At 40.2% G+C, this 16,805-nt stretch overlaps 2 protein-coding genes across 2 annotated transcripts in view; both read right to left on the bottom strand.

Annotated features, from left to right (window-relative positions):
* Nucleotides 1–965, bottom strand: part of LOC102243068 (probable inactive 1-aminocyclopropane-1-carboxylate synthase-like protein 2) — a 105,321-nt gene extending 104,356 nt beyond the window's left edge. Inside the window, exon 1 of the mRNA XM_014543304.1 lies at nucleotides 898–965. The gene's annotated coding sequence lies outside the window, so the exon portion shown is untranslated. The remainder of the gene's footprint in view (nucleotides 1–897) is intronic.
* ALKBH3 (alkB homolog 3, alpha-ketoglutarate-dependent dioxygenase) overlaps nucleotides 1–16,799 on the bottom strand; it is a 31,240-nt gene extending 14,441 nt beyond the window's left edge. The window contains exons 1-8 of the mRNA XM_005870740.2: nucleotides 16,623–16,799; nucleotides 14,981–15,128; nucleotides 14,426–14,529; nucleotides 12,935–12,969; nucleotides 10,081–10,128; nucleotides 8,733–8,836; nucleotides 6,938–7,026; nucleotides 898–1,107 (exon numbers count right to left, since the gene is read on the bottom strand). Of these exons, the coding sequence (XP_005870802.1) occupies nucleotides 898–1,107; nucleotides 6,938–7,026; nucleotides 8,733–8,836; nucleotides 10,081–10,128; nucleotides 12,935–12,969; nucleotides 14,426–14,529; nucleotides 14,981–15,059 (669 nt within the window). The 5' untranslated portion in view covers nucleotides 15,060–15,128; nucleotides 16,623–16,799. The remainder of the gene's footprint in view (nucleotides 1–897; nucleotides 1,108–6,937; nucleotides 7,027–8,732; nucleotides 8,837–10,080; nucleotides 10,129–12,934; nucleotides 12,970–14,425; nucleotides 14,530–14,980; nucleotides 15,129–16,622) is intronic.
* Nucleotides 16,800–16,805: the final 6 nt, after the last annotated feature.

Genomic DNA, 16,805 nt, shown 5'->3' with positions numbered 1-16,805 from the left:
GCCTAGGTCTGGTTCAATATTGTAAAAGGAATGATCGGGAACCTTGGTTAGAAAAAGACACAAACTCTGGAAATAAGATAATTTGGTAGAGATTTTTTTTTCTTAGAGTTTCTACTATCTTTCTATCTACCTTAGTCCTAAGCTTCTATACTTAAAAAAAAAATTAACAGCCTTGTATTACTCAATGTTATATAATAAAAGAGCTGGGATGGAAAAATGAAATTACTGAATAGTCAGTTTAGTCACTGCTTCTCTATCTGAACTTGGACAGACCACCACCTCCAACATCTGGCTTGAACTTCCTCTCTGAAGAAATGGCAGGTGCATCCGTATTCCGGGAGAAGGCTAAGGAGGCAATGCAGATGCATGTGATGCTTCCTCACAGGGAAGAGGCAACAGTGCCATGAAGAACACTCCTTCCTTTCCCTTCTCGGCCCCTCTAGCTTGGGCCATCTCTTTATAAGTCCTCCTTTATAGCATTTACCATCATTGTAATTATGTGGGTAATTAGTAATATCTGTCTATCCCGTCTCCAGGAGGACAGGGGCTGTGCCTGTCCTTTCCACCAAGGACAAATTTTCTTACTTATTAGATCTGTATTTTTATCAAATCAGTTCCCATAGTTACAGTGCAGATCCCCTTGCTACTGGCAGACAACTAAAGGGACTTTACCAGCACCTGGCACATGGCAGGCAGTGGCGGGTAGAAAAGTAAATGAGCGAATGGGCACTTCAGAAGTCAAAAGTTAACCATGGGGTAAGCAATCAGTTCAAAATGTTTCATTAGCAAATCACACACTTCTATCCTCTAAATCTGAAAACAGGAGCACTCTTTTTTTCACAGAATAACTGGAGGCAGGAAGAACATAAAAGTTTAAAAGCAAAAAAGAGTACTCACTGGCGGGGGCTTCTTTCTCATCTCAAAAGTGCGCGTGGCACCAAAACTGAGAGAAGCAATGACCGGGCACCTCCCTAGTGAGGGTTCATCATCGCTGTGCCAGTCCACACTGTCCTTCTCGTTGCGGTAAAGGTTGCAGAGCAAGGAGTTGAAGGTGTGGCCCGTGTTCTCCTCAATTTGGTTCTTAAGTGTGCGCAGCACAGGGTGCCACTGCAGTGACCAGGCCAAGGAAAGGAGCAGAGAGCCATATGGAAAAACAGAAAGAAAATGCAAAATCAGTCACATTTTATACACAGGAGCATGGAACAAGCAAACCACTTGGAATGAAATAGACAGAAGGCAGGAAGAGTGCTTAATTCCCATCCGTTATTTCTATTTTGAAGCAAGTTAATCTCTGCAATTTTATTAAGGTACTAAACTTAGCATAACAACTCTATGAGGACCAGGCCTATCTACCCATCTCATCCTTTCCATGTTAAATACATGACCCTTGGAAAGAAGAACTGTCCATTCAAGGCAGTCACTTTGGTTGTCAATAAGGTGGGAAGTGGAGCAGTGAGTCTGGTTTGCACCACAGTTGATGGGCTGCCAGGTAGATAGCAAACACAGACTAAAGTGTGAGGAGCGAAACAACTTTCTTGCTGGGTGGCCCTCTGTCCATCCTATTCCTATTTTATTGTGAATGGCAGAATTGCTTTAAAAAATATTTAATATTTCCAGAGTGGTTAGTTTCCTAGAAACTCAACTTAATGGGGGAAAATACTCTTTTCTACAGGATGAAATTATGACATAGCCTTGATAAGTGTACAGTCTGTGAACTAGAGAAGATTTAAACAGATCCACAGCCCTGCCTCCTGAGCACCAAGTTCATTATGCAGTTTATACTTTAGAAATAACAATCTACACTACAGGAAGCTATGACCCCTGACCTTAGGTTGTACTTTGGAGCTATAAGCAGCATAGCTTGTATTGATTCTTGTTAAAATTCTATGTCTCTCCTCCAAGAAAACGCAATGCTTTACAGAGCTTCTTTTAGGACAGTGGTTGCACTATCAAAACCTACTGAGGACCCCACAGACCTTCTGTTTATATGGGTTACGGCTATGAGATTTGCCATGTTAAAAATTATAGCTGAAAAAAAAATTTAGCTATTGGTTAATTCATTTTAAAAATAGCAAACTGTTAAAGACACTATAGCCGTAACAAGGTTGGCTCAGTGGATAGAGCATTGGCCTGCGGACTGAAGAGTCCCAGGTTCAATTCCGGTCAAGGGCATGTACCTTGGTTGTGGGCACATCCCAGTAGGAGGTGTGCAGGAGGCAGCTGATCGATGTTTCTCTCTCATCGATGTTTCTAACTCTCTATCTCTCTCCCTTACCCTCTATAAAAAATCAATAAAATATATTTTAAAAATAGCAAACTCATTATATGTTAACAAAATAATGTTTTATGAAAAATAACTATATTTTCTAATACAAACAATGGGTGAGAAGAGCAGCACTGCTTTGCAAGTCTCTTTAATGTCTGGCTTAACTGAAGCCAGCTGACTGTCAGATCTGCTTCTGCATTCAATCTGTTACAGTATGTTGTTTTTGCTGAAGTATGTGAAGAAAATTGCCTTCACACAGTTATGTGGTCAGAAAATAGAGTCTTTTATAGCCTTTTCAAATAATTACAGATAGTCTTTGATATCACACCAAAATTTAACAAGCCCTGATTTCTAAAGGTTAGTTGCAATGTGGAATCTGAAACTGTTTGAACAAACTTTTCATATTGTTATATTTAAATCATTGGTCCATGCTGCATTTCGAATGGATCTTTTAATCCTGTATACTTCTGTAACATCTAGGAAACATTGGTTCACTGAGTTATACAGATCTTCTAACTGTTGACACATTTCATCATATAATATCAAAAAAATCACATCCATTAACTTTACCATGGATCTCATCAGAAAAGGCAAAGTAATGAGAAGAGGTCAGGTTCAAGGTGGCGGTTATGAGTTTTTCCAAAATGCTAATTTTTGCTTGAAAATACAACCTTTATCATTAGTAATAAATCCTGTTGCTTTCCCTGAAGTGACACTCACCTCATTCATTTTTTAAAATATGTCTGCCAAATACTCAAGTGTGAATAACTATAGTTTGTCTGCTAGTTGATATTTCAAAGAAAAAATGGTCCATACAAAAGTAGCCAGTTCAGCTTATGGCTTACACAATCACACACATGTTTTTTCTTGATAACCACCATACTGGGCCTGTATCAGGATGCTTTGCACATACTTTCCATTTCCTCAAACTATTAAAAAGATTGAGATTTCATAAAACTAATGTTTACTGCTTCATCCAGGGATGTTCTTAAAGGAAACCAGCATTTTTTTAAAAACTGGAAGTGCACAAATGTGAATACAATGGTTATTAGTACAGTTTGATGACAATGCCTGGTTCAAACTAAGTTATATCCACCATTACTTTTTTTATTCACCATCAGTGCAAATTCAACATAGTAAACATGTCACCCAGACTTAGTATTACTATAAAAATAGTTTGACCTTGTGGATTTCCAAAGAGGATTTCATGGCCCTCCTCCAGGGTCCATAGATTGTACTGTAAGAACTGATACGTTACAGAAACCCTTCAAAGTCCATGTTTGAGGTTTGGTAGCGAAGGAATGAATGTTTAGCAAAGGAAAGCATAATAATAATGTTATTATATTATTATTATTATTATGTATATCCCATGGCTACTGTCAGGTAAAACTGCCAGGGAAGCATATGGGGGAATCATTCAGCTTTGCTGTGATAGGGAAACCATAGCAAAAGCTGGGATTCCTTGTTATGAATGTTAGCATTGCATTCTAACAGAGGATTTTTAAAGATAAACAGTGATAAGAACAAAACTTAGATCAATAAAACAGAAATCTTATTAAATTACCCCATATTCAAGAGAATAATTTTCAAAGTGAAATTCCATTACAATGTTAGCAAGCCATATTTCCTATTTATTTTATAGCTTTAAGCTTAACTTCATGGAGATAAAGATCAGATGCTAGAATTATACTCAACAAGAAAAACCATAATGTAACGAAGGAAGATAGCTTTTCTGCTATGTGAGAAACCAATTAGCACTTCCCTGACTTGCTTCAGGACTGAGCACTGTAATAACACCAGGTTTGCATTATGTTTCTAAGTGGCTATGTATTTTTTTCTTGGTTATTTTTGGTGGTGAAGTAAGGAGAAAAGGAGAAAAAGGGGGATAATGAACTAGAGGATTAATTTAGACTCTCCACCCAATACTCTATATACAGATCCCTCAGAGCTGAATGTCTAAATTAAAATTCAGCGTCATCTCACTGTGCAGCGAAGCCATGCTATCCTTAAAAGACATTTGAGGAAAAGAGTCTGAGAAAATATGAATCGCAGAAGTGAAAGGACCCATTCAGTGGATTTCAAACAGTGTTTTGTACAGTCCTAGGTACCTCAGAGGTGCCTCTGGGATTACCACAGGGGAAAGGAAAGGCCAAGTGGTGGGACTCCAGGCAGCTAAGGCACTCTGCTACTTCCATATATTGGGTTCATATGAGATTTAGTTTGAGCAAAGACTAAAAGAAGTTTAATAACCTATGATTGAATCTGCTCCTGTGTTACACGATATTAAGATTGAGATAATTATTTTAAAATCAAACAAGTATCCCCAATACACACATATATACACATTAGTAAATCCCCCTTTAAAAATATGAGAAATGCCCTGGTCTGGTGGTTCAGTTGGTTGGAGCATTGTTTCATACACCAAAAGGTTATGGGTTTGATAAGGACACATATGTAATACCTTAATCAATTAAAAAAAAAAGGTTATGGGTTTGATTCCCGGTCAGGACACACACCTAGGTTTTGGGTTTGATCCCCAGTAGGGGTGTGTATAGGAAGCAACCAATGGATGTTTATCTCTCACATCTATGCTACTCTCTTTCTCCCTTTCTCTCTCTGAAATCAATAAAAGCATATTTTTTTTAAAAAAAGCAACAATGAATGCATAAATGAGTGGAACAACAAATCGATGTTTCTCTGTCTCTCTCTCTAAAATCAATTTAAAAAAAAAGAATAAAATCTTATCATTTGCAATAAAATGAATGGACCTAGAGGGTATTATGCTGAGTGAAATAAGTCAGTCAGAAAAAAACAAATACCGTATGATTCCACTTACATGTGGAATCTAAAGAACAAACTAAACAATAAAAATAGAAACAGACTCACAGATACAGGGAAAAGACTGATGGATGGTTGCCAGAAGGACAGGGGTTGGAGGACTGAGTGAAAAAGGTGAAGGGATTAAGAACTATAAATTTGTAGTCACAAAACAGTCCCAGAGATGCAAGGTACAACTCAGGGTATATAGTCGACAGTGTCGTAATAACTATATATGGTGCCTGGTGGGTGCTTGAAATATTGGGGTATAACCTTGTACAGTATATGACTGACTGACCACAATGCTGTATAGCTGAAACTAATACAAAATAAGTAATACTGAATGTAAACTGTAACTAAAAAACAAAATTTAAATTATAAAAAAGAAATTAAGTATACGTAATTTATTGTATTCTTTTCATATATTTGCCTAAAATGAAATAAAGAGACTGGAACCAAAACATCAGGTGGAAGAATTACCCAAAATTTTGGTATTCTTCATGTTTATCTGCAGTTTCTAAATTTTCAATAATACATACTTATTACTTACATTATAATAAAAGGATTGCCATTAAAAGAAATACCCTTTAAGAGTTGTCAAAATGTCCTCCAAGCATAAAAGACTACTCTACTCAACAGATCTTATGTGCCTTATGTTTATTCTAAAGCAGTGGTTCTCAACCAGGGGCAGTTTTGCCCCTCAGCAGATGTTTGGTCAAGTCTGGAGTCACTTTTGGTTGTCATGATGTGGTGAGAGTGCTTCTGGCATTCAGTGAGCAGAAGTCAGATTAACTGCTAAACACCCTACAATGCCCAGCACAGCGCCAACAAAGAAGAATTAACCAGCCCAAAGCAGTAATACTAAGGTTGAGGAATCCTGTTCTAAAGGATTAACTAGAATAAATGAGGAGCTTCTCTCCCACAGCCTGCTGAATCCTCAGCTTCTCTGCTGTGACTGCTGACAAAAAGGTACATTAATTCGGACAGGAACATGCAGCAGTCTATGTTGGGTTGGCCTAGTTCCATTCTCTTGTTTCCAAACCAACCTCAGATATAAGGTCTCAACACCTCCCTGGATCACACTCTAGATGCAGCCCAGAAACAAAGCACAGAGCTCTCTCCTTACGTAAAAAAGCCACGACCCCACACCAATGTTTTACCCACGAACATTTTAGCACAGGGATAGTTTATAATTATAAATTATGGGAAGCTCTGAAGTGTGTCATGTCACATTTCTGTTTATCCCAATACCGTAAGCAAACTCCATTTTCTTCAAAGTCTCTTTCCATAAGCATAACATTATCTGCCAAAGGCAAGATTCCAGGGACTAAACAAGGAGCTGTTTCTTGGATCTCAACTCCATCCTCTGGACAAGCTTAATTTATATACTAGCATCTCTTTGTCTGTCATGGAAATTTTTAGAAACAAGCCAAAGCAATAAGTTGAGGTCTAAGAAGAAATCCAAAGTCAACAAGAAAAACACCAATGTTTTCCACAAATGACAACACAGCCTGAAAAATGAAGAGACATTCTGACCTCGTTGGCCAGCCGTAAGGACTCTGGGCTCACAGCAAATGTGCCCCAGGGTATGCACAGAGGGCTGCAGCCAGAAAGGCTTGGGGAAGGGGGAGACAGGAGAAGAAGTGGTTCATTTTCCTGAAATCCGGGAGTCTGATCCCATTTTACTTCAGTTCCACATTTTCTCACCAATGACGGTGCACGCACAGACTCAGTGTTTGAACCCAGAGGGTTTTTGAACTAGGAACCATCATGCAGCTCTGTAAGGTGTTTTATTGTTCTTTTCTAGTACTCTACAGTTATGTAAAGAAATACAACAGCAATGTTCCAACATACGTGAGGATTTGGTTCCATAGTGATTCTGGAGTAAGTGTAAGGAAGTTCTCCATACCATGCTGTGAGTCTTGGTTGCTGGTAAGTTACATCTGAGAAAGAAAATACAGGGCCTTTGAAATGGTTTAATGCTATTTAAGGTGTACCTACTGAGTGCTAACCACACTGTGCAAAAAGCTATGAGAAATACAAAGGCAGAGCAAGGATGGGCTCTGACCCAGGCTCCACCTTCATAGAGAACATGCGATTTCAAGACGAGAAGAGGTGTTGGCAGAAACAATCTGAGCAAACTATGAGGTGAGAACGTGTGACTTAGTTGTGTCAGACACAAATAAGAATGAAGGAGTCAACAAGAGACAAGGAGGATCTAAAAAGCAGGACCCAGAGTCTGAAGCTTTGTAGGTAGGAATTTGTGGCACCAACATCCCTACAAAAAAACAAAACAGGCCCTGGCTGGGGTGGCTCAGTTGGTTGAGCATTGTCCTGTGCACCAAAAAGGTCACCAGTTCAATTTCCAGTCAGGGCACAAGCCCAGGTTGTGGGTTCAGTCCCCGGTATGGGTGCCCCTAGGAGGCAACCGATTGCTGTTTCTTTCTCCCTCTCCCTTCCCCTCTCTCTCAAATCAATAAAAATATACATATTTTTTAAAAGAAATAAGACAGACCATTTACCTATGTGTCACCACCATATAAGCCCCTTTGATTCTGAACAAAGAAAAACGTACTCTGACCAACCACAGCATGCAGCTGATTTTACAAGTTTTTTATGTCCAATTTATTTAGAAAGGGAGTTATTCATAGATCTATTTTCCCCTGCAATTGGTATCAACTACTACAACAATAAGAACAATAATAGTAAAAGCAGCTAACATTCATTGAAGGCTTACTATGTACCAGCCATTCTGGTAAGTACTTACCATGCATTATCTCATTTAATTATCACAACAACCTTATAAGGTAGGTATTATTATTATTAGCTCCATTTCACAGATCTGAAAACTAAGGACTAGAAAATTACTGTATTTTGCTTAAAATTAACAATTACTTTGAATAACGAAGTCTGTAATCAAAGGCAAGTCTGTCACCAAAAGCCCTGCTATAGAAACTGCTGGGAGTGAGGAGAGAGAGCTGAGTTGTTCTGATGTTTGAGTCAAATGAAGCCAGTATACTTCGCCTTTTTTTTACGGAAAATTTAAATTCACTTGATTTGCCAGAAAGAAATTGTATGAGAGCACAGATGCCCCTCAGTGGCCCCCTCTGGTACTACAGGTGCTCTAGTAGCTTGTGGCTGACCACAGAGCAGGCTCCAAGGCAGGTAATCTTGACAAGCTCAGGAGAGAACAGCTGAAGCTACAGGATACGGGACTCTTCCAGTGAAACAAGAAAGAGACTAAAAAGCCGGTAAGAAGGATTGTGAAAAAACGTATGCCGAGTACAATCAGAAAAAGATTGAAAGCCCTGGAAGTTTCTATGAAGAAAGGGGGACACTGGCACCATGTGATGGAATAAAGGTAGTGAACAAACACAAAAGGAGGTGAGCGTGTCAGCCACAGTTCGGCCAACCCAAACGCTCTGGTTCCTTGAACTCCCGCCCACCCCGTTCTCCTGCCATGTTCTGAGTACCACCTGTTACTCCTCTGTCCCCTTTCTCTGACTGGCTAATTTCTACGCATCCTTGAGGCCTGGTAGGCTTTGAATCTCTATTTAAGATAGCTGTGGAGAAAAGAGGCAACGGTGTTGGAAAACACTCCAGAAAGCGAGGCAGGCGGCAACAGCTGCGATCTCAGAGATCCACTTACCCTCTCTGATGCCGGTCCTCTGTTTCCAGGGAACTTCCTGACAAAGCTGCTCCAATACCCAGTCGGCTTCTCTTAAGTCAACAAAGCCAGGATACAAACACACCCTTGTAGCAGAAAGAACCATTAGTAACTAAACAACACAAAAAAGACGGGTTGCAGACTCTGTTAGCAGAGTGAATTAAGTTGGATGATGCCTCCTTTCACGGGGAGATGAAATCATCTCACCACACCTCCCATAGCAAGCAAAGCCCAACATCACCCAGGTCACGATGCTCAGATGTAAAATAAACTTGTGTTAAGACAAATAAAAGCAGCATGAAGGATAAAGGGATTCATAAGGGCTCTTATAGACATGGTTCAAATGTTGCTTCAGCACTGCTTAGCGGTGAAACCTTGGGCAAGTTATTTAACCTCTGAACCTTGGTTTTTGTAACCTGTAACATGAAGTTCATATCCACTTCAGAGGGTAGCTGTGAAAAGTAAAGTAAGCCTGGCCCTGTGTCATTTTAACAACTGGTATTCTTCTGATACTATGTCAATTGTAGGGGAAACAATAACTTATGATTACATTGAAATTAAAATATCCAAATGATGGTTCTTTCTCTCACTGTATATACACTTATTTCAACACTGCTAAGTTAGTTCAAATCCTTTTGGAGATCCTTCTTAACACATTGTGTACCGCATAGAAATCTCTAAGACATACGCCAGGGACCGCACGTTTCTGGGCAAACTGCACGTTATTTAAATCATCATAATGCACTTTAGGTGTTGTTTTTCAATAATTATAACATTTTTATTTACAAAAACAATTAAAGTTCCTAGTACTTTTTTAACGTATGGTACTGCGTAAAACATTTTCCTCTATGAAGAGGGACCAAACAAAATTTACATAAGTATCTAGATTCGCTCCTTTTTCCATGGGCGTGAAAAACGAGAACACTCGTGAGCGGTCCTTAACAGATGGCACGCGAAACACGAGAAAACTCCTGAGTGGTACAAAATGTGTTAAGGAGTGTTCTGAAAGCCCTTGGGACATTTTCTTGAACTTTTTTACTCTTTGAAGATGCATTTGATATTCTGAAAGAGCCAAAGCTCACCTTAAGCTATACCTGGTTAACAATGAGATGTGACCAAAATAATGCAACTGGTTTCCTTGTATGACTGTTAAACTTGCTTTAAAAGGGAGGCTCCAGAAAGGGTTATAACAATGGCAGTGCCACTGAGTAATTACAGAGACTTCTAAGCAATTAATTTAGATATGTAAGTTCTGATATATTTTGCTTTAAATGCCTCATTATTTTATAGTGACAATTAGTACACTTATGCATTGATTAATGTCACTTACCGAGATATGCCTGTGGGTGACCGGCTAATTTCATATACACCCTCTTTGCTAAAGAAACAAAGAAGACAGACTTGTTAGTATCAAACAAAACAATACCCTCCACCCAGTGGAAAGGCTGTCCTTTGGATTCTCAAAGTCCTGGCTCACCAAAGTCATTTAACAATGAGGGCAAGAACAGCCCCACCTTCTTCTATCACTGAGATAAGGGGCGAGATGGCAGTACATCATTAATGGCATTGGGAACAGATCCTGACAAGATCAGACCACGAGATGAAGGCTGTAATAACATAAACTCTGATCCTATCCCTTTCTATTCACCCATATTTTAGGCCGAAATAGTGCCAAATAGAGTGCTCCTTTGGAAACTCTGGAAAAGGGATGCATCTAACAGGTAGCAAGGGCTGTGCGCATCTGTTGCTTTCAGATGCATGTCTAATGAGGTTCCTCCTCTGATTAAAGTCCTTCAAGGCTCCGCATCAACTTGTCAACACTGCATTTAGCCCTAACTGGTTTGGCTCAGTGGATAGAGCGTCGGCCTGAGGACTCAAGGGTCCCAGGTTCAATTCCGGTCAAGGGCATGTACCTTGGTTGCGGGCACATCCCCAGTGGGGAGTGTGCAGGAGGCAGCTGATGGATGTTTCTCTCTCATCGATGTTTCTAGCTCTCTATCCCTCTCCCTTCCTCTCTGTGAAAAACCAATAAAATATATTTTCAAAACAAAACAAACAAACAAAAAAAACACTGCATTTAATGTCCCTGTGACCTGGCTCCACCTCCTGGCTCGACCAACTTTATTGCCTGGACTCTCCTGACTACACCACCACGTTTCAGCTCAGCATCACCTTCCTGACCTTTAAATCCACCCAAATGTTAACATCTCGTCCTCTGTGCTACCATAAGAACTCACATACAAATCTACTGTTTCATGATACACAGGATTACAATGTACCTGGTCACATGTGCATTTCATTTACTAGACTGTGGGCTACTGAGAGGCAAGAAATGGGTTATTACTCTGTTTCCCAGCACCTAGCACATAGTAGTTGAGCAATAAAAGCTAAGTGAATTTAATCAAGTTTGCAACAGTACAAAACTGTTGCATATGTGCTGGGTGGCGAGGTCTGCGTAAGAGAAATGTTCCCGACTGGATAGGTGCCTCTATCCAGATAACTGTGTCAGATACTTCTTGGAAAGAGGTACGTTACTGAGCATAATGTAAAGGAACAGTTTTCACACACCCCTCTGACATGTGAGTAGTTCACAATCTCTGAACAGGAGCATAATGTAAAGGAACAGTTTTCACACACCCCTCTGCCATGTGAGTGAGTAGTTCACAATCTCTGAGCAGTTTCTTAGGTAGATGTGTGAGTTCCTCTGAACCAAAATGTAGCAGAACTACTGTTACAGATACAGTATTGATCACATTTCTAAACGTGTTGTGTGTGAATTCCCAGAGTGTGAATACAATGTTGCTATGTGATATATTTTGGGCCACATTTAGAAGCTGGCTCACTTTAAATGTGAGCCACACTTCTGGCTATTAAAAAAATCTAGCACAGCTAACTTTAGATAACCAAAATTAACAAACCCTAGGGTTAAACAGCAATCAGTTCTGTCACTTTGCTCCTGACTTCCAAACTCACAATTGCCCATTTTGTAACAGGTTTCATGGTTTTATTTATTCTCTTTATCACGAATGGAGACAATATCACACTGGTATTTGTAAAACAATCAAAGACTGTCAGAGCTACTAGACTGGGCTTTATGGGATTAAGTAGTCAAAACACTTAATATTACAGACAAAGAGACTAAAGCCTAGAGAGATGACAATAACTTACCTAAGGACTAGTTACATAGCAACTAGTGGCAAGCCCACAAAAACATACCCTTTCAGAAAGGGTGATGACATTTGTGTTAGTTTAAAATATTTCTAAGATATATAAGTCAAACTTTAACAGCCAAACAGCTTAACAGACTGCTCATGAGCAATAACATAAGCATAATGCTAACCTGCTAAAATAAAAGGATGCTTTTGACTGACAATTTATGTACATCAGATGGAAATTGAAAAGCAGGAAAAGAGGAGTCAAAGCATCTTTAACAATTTTTGAAAAGAACATTTTAGACACATTAATATAAGAGGAATGAAATGTTTACTATCATTTACTTGCTCTGAAACAATTATGTGGTTTTAAGAAATAGACTGTAGGGTCATCTAGATTTTTAGCAGCTTTCATAAGCATTGCTAGTAAAATGGTACCTAAAGGCTTCTCAAAGAGCCATGTTCCAATGACTCAGGAAAAATACTCCCCCACACCCCGTCTTAACCTAGGAGATATTTTAGCTATCTGCAGTCATATTAGTGAAGTAGGGTCAGGAAATCTACACCAGTCAGAATTTAACGTAGAATATCTTATTGCACTTTCCACACCATCAGTAAATCCAGAAAGGCTTCTCAAAAGACCCAGCTTAAAGACATCCGAGATAGGAATATCCCAACCTAAAATTAAGACACTAACTGAGCTGTTATCTCTTCCAGATGGAAAAACCAGGGTGAGGGAACAATCCTAGACTCTCCATTTCAGTGCAGGCAACAGCTAGAGCAGTGGTTCTCAACCTTCCTAATGCCGCGACCCTTTAATACAGTTCCTCATGTTGTGGTGACCCCCAATTTCATTGTTACAAATTGAACATAATTAAAGCATAGTGATTAATCACAAAAACAATATGTAATTATATATGTGTTTTCCGATGGTCTTAGGCAACCCCTGTGAAAGGATCGTTCGACCCCCAAAGAGGTCGCGACCCACAGGTTGAGAACCGCTGAGCTAGAGGAAGGCAGCAAATTACTTACTCAATCACTCGAGGCTCAGGGGCTGTGCGCACCACCTGCAAGGAAAGAGGCAGATCTTACTGTGGAATGGCTCCTCACCCTCAGGGAGGCTGACTAGCAGGATTACCATTTCCTTTCATTCTGGTCAAAATAATTTAGGTTCAAAAGTATCCTTTTTTTATTCCAAACTCTTACTATCCCACCAGAAACCCTTGTTTCTGCTCTTCTTAGTTACTAGTGAGAGTTAAAAGACGATGCAGCCCTGACCAGTTTGGCTCAGTGGATAGAGCGTCGGCCTGCGGACTCAAGGGTCCCAGGTTTGATTTTGGTCAAGGGCATGTGCCTTGGTTGCGGGCACATCCCCAGTGGGGAGTGTGCAGGAGGCAGCTAATCGATGTTTCTCTCTCATCGATGTTTCTAACTCTCTATCCCTCTCCCTTCCTCTCTGTAAAAAATCAATAAAATATATTAAAAAAAAAAAAAGACGATGCAATTGGAATTAATCCATTTTCCTAATAGCCAGCATTAGGAAAACCTTTCCAGGAGATTTTTTAAAACAGAAGATATTCTATAAAGTTAGGGGTTTTAATCATTTATAAAATCATTACTAGAACACAGCAATTTTCAATTGATGTGCCACAATAATTTTTAAAACACGCAATACCTGACTCTTTAGTCAGGGGCACTGACCTCTTTTGTCTTAGACTGTCAAATAAGAAAATGATAACAGCCAACACAACAACAGCTATCCAGTGTGAATGCCCTGTCTGAACCATAAATATATAGGTCATATAATAGGGTTGCATCTTATTGGTTATGTCACATAATCAGGTTGCGTCTGATTGGTTAATTCTTGGTACTAGAATCCTTATATACAAGTATAGGCACCTGATTCTTTAAAAAGTCACACTGGAGAAAAATAGATAAAAACTTTCTTTTTGGTAAACCAATCAAAATTATACCTTTTTAAATGTCAGATCGACAAAAGTTATACTTTTTGGTGTGCTAAAGAATTTTAGTAATTAGTTTACATGTGCCATTAGATAAAAAAGGTTGAAAATCACTGCTATAGCATGATGCCTGACATTTAGCTTTCTCCCTTATTATTAAAAACAGTGAATCTTCACTGTTTCTTACATTTTTCCCTATGGAAAAAAAGCTATCAAGCATTGTAGTTGCTGAAATTTCAATCCAATTCCAGAGACATTTGCTGCATGAGCACCGAACACAGCAATGAAAGCTCTAGCCATGCTGCAACCTCTAATCTCTAATCATGAATAGCCTATGTGCCAAAAAAAAAAGGGGGACTTATACATGCCCATAATTTGGGGGAAGACGACAAAGAATTCTCAGACATACTAAGAAATTGATATTCTCCATTTCATTATTATTATAGTCCTTTAACTTTCCTTTTATTAGTGAATTTATTCAGTCACTACTTATTTGAGTGTCTACCATGTGAATATAACTTATAAACAATCTGTTAATGTTGAAGGAGAAACAAGCATTTACCTGCTGGGGTTCTTTAAATACAAATTGTTTGTCTGACAATTGATGCTCCTTGTTCGTCCAGGTCTGACCAGGGCTCTGGCGGAGATGGCTCTTAGCAGTGGTAGCTGAAGCAAGAGAGAGAAAAGTCTGCTCTCATCACCTCCTACTGAGCAAGGACCAATGAAATCCACTTAGAGGTGACCTCCATGACATCTACAAATTAATTAGTAACATCTACTGAAGACCTCAACACACGCACTGAAAGGTCTGAGTGTAGTGACTAAATGGGAGAAACACTAAAGATCAACCCTTAGCTCACCGTCAACAAATTCAGAGAAAATACCAGCTACATTTTAAATAATTCTTTAACATCGAAATCTGAGTGTAGTGACTAAATGGGAGAAACACTAAAGATCAACCCTTAGCTCACCGTCAACAAATTCAGAGAAAATACCAGCTACATTTTAAATAACTCTTTAACATCGAAATGGGAGTCCATTATAAACCAGAGGGATATAAAGAAAAGAGGATGACAGCTGTCCACATTCACACGCAAGGGTCCCCACTGGTTCTTGCCTGGCTGAGCAACGGCCTGGCTCTTGGCTGAGCCGGCCCAGGCTCCCTGCACGCGGGCTCGCCGTCTTTTGTCCTCCATGTTGACCAAAAAGGCTTCTGCTCTCAGCTTTCAGAAGATTTCATTGCTGATGAACCGCACAATGGTTACCTGTTTAAAAAACACACACACGTGCTTTTAATAGGGGTTGTGAGAACTTATACTACTAAAGGGTAACTATAATCCTTTCAGGCAGAAGAGATTGCTCAACAGCAATCAGAGCGTCTATATAAAACCAACTTCTGGCATCACAACATCTCAATCAAAAAGCCTACTAAATCACTTAGGGCTGCTGCTGTTAAGGTTTACCTTTTGCAATCTTATTATAGTACCTTCCCTTCATTCACAAGTGCACATTAAGAAATCCTAAAACTAGCATTATAAACGACATTACTCTTATGAGTCCCCAGAGCAGAAGTTAAGGAAACTAATACTCCACCTACCTGGAAACTGAGAAATAGGCTAAGATTCAGTTTCCGAACCCATTTCCATATCCTATAACACTGGTTGCATCAAACTTCCCTCGAAGCTCATTACAAACATTCACGGCCTTGCCCTGGCCAGATGTCTCAGGTGGTTGGAGCGTCATCCCCTCCACCAAAAGGCTGCAGGTTTGATTCTCAGTCGGGCACATACCTAGGTTGCAAGTTCAATCCCCAGTCAGGGCACATATGGGTGGCAACTGATTGATGTTTCTCTCTCACATCGATGTTTCCCTTTCCCCTTCCTGTGGATACAAGTGTAATAAGCCTTGTGGAGACATGTAAGAGGACCACAAGGTTAAGTGCCTCACTAACATCACTCAAGAAGTCAATAGCAGATGTATTACTATTCAAATTTTATTGTTCCAGTCTCCAGCTAATTGAAGACTCCACCTCATAATGGCCAGTAATGTCATATTACTTTGGCATTTTCACCAGTAAAGTTTTAGTTCACAGCACATACAGGAGCATGCAGACCTACCAACACCAGGGAGGCTTAGGCGTGTTTTGAAACTATGATCCATTTCTTTATGAGCCTATCTAAAAAGCTTCTCACCGCAGGTTCTCGAAGGTAACAAGCTTATTTCATAGCCTGTTTAGCCTACGGATTACCAGGACCTCTTTTTTCTGATTCAGGACAGCTGGGCTGGGCGCCCAGAAATCCGAATGTTTAACAAATTCCCCAGGTAACAAATATGTAATTCTTCTCATTTAATACGTGGGGAGATGATAGAGGCTGTCATCTGCCCCAAAATACCAACTCTCCAGTCCCACAAGACGTGTAGAGGAAGCTCTCGTTTGACATTTTCTCTCAACTGAGGCCTTAAAAGCTTAACACGACAATTAGCTACAGTTCTTGCTCCGTTCTCGGGGCAGCAATATGTTATTACGTGTCAGGGGACCGATGTTGAAAATACAGATTCCGGGGCCCCTCGCAGACCTGGAGAACTTACGACGCTGCAGAAACTGTTAATTCACCCCCCACCCCCCACCCCGGGACTCCCATCCCAGGTCAAGCCGGCGAACCCCGCAGCGGGGCGAAGAGCTTCGGCGTCGGCCAGGACTCGCTCTGAATCCAGAGCTGCCACTTCGCAGCTGCACAACCTGGGGCAAATGATTTCACCTTTGGGGGCCTGTTTCCTCCTCTGTGAACAGGACGCCAATCTCTCCCTCACGACTGAGATGCAGATTAAACGTCTTCGCGGGTGAACGCCCGGCCCTCAACAAGGGTTAGCAACTTTCTCTAATAGACCCTTCTCTTCCAGGAGGCTCGGCGAGGTCCCGGAGGCCGCCGGGGAAAGGGCCT

The sequence above is a fragment of the Myotis brandtii genome, unplaced genomic scaffold, assembly GCF_000412655.1.
Source record: "Myotis brandtii unplaced genomic scaffold, ASM41265v1 scaffold324, whole genome shotgun sequence".
Classification (NCBI taxonomy): domain Eukaryota; kingdom Metazoa; phylum Chordata; class Mammalia; order Chiroptera; family Vespertilionidae; genus Myotis; species Myotis brandtii.
This window is presented reverse-complemented; position numbering and strand designations above follow the sequence as displayed.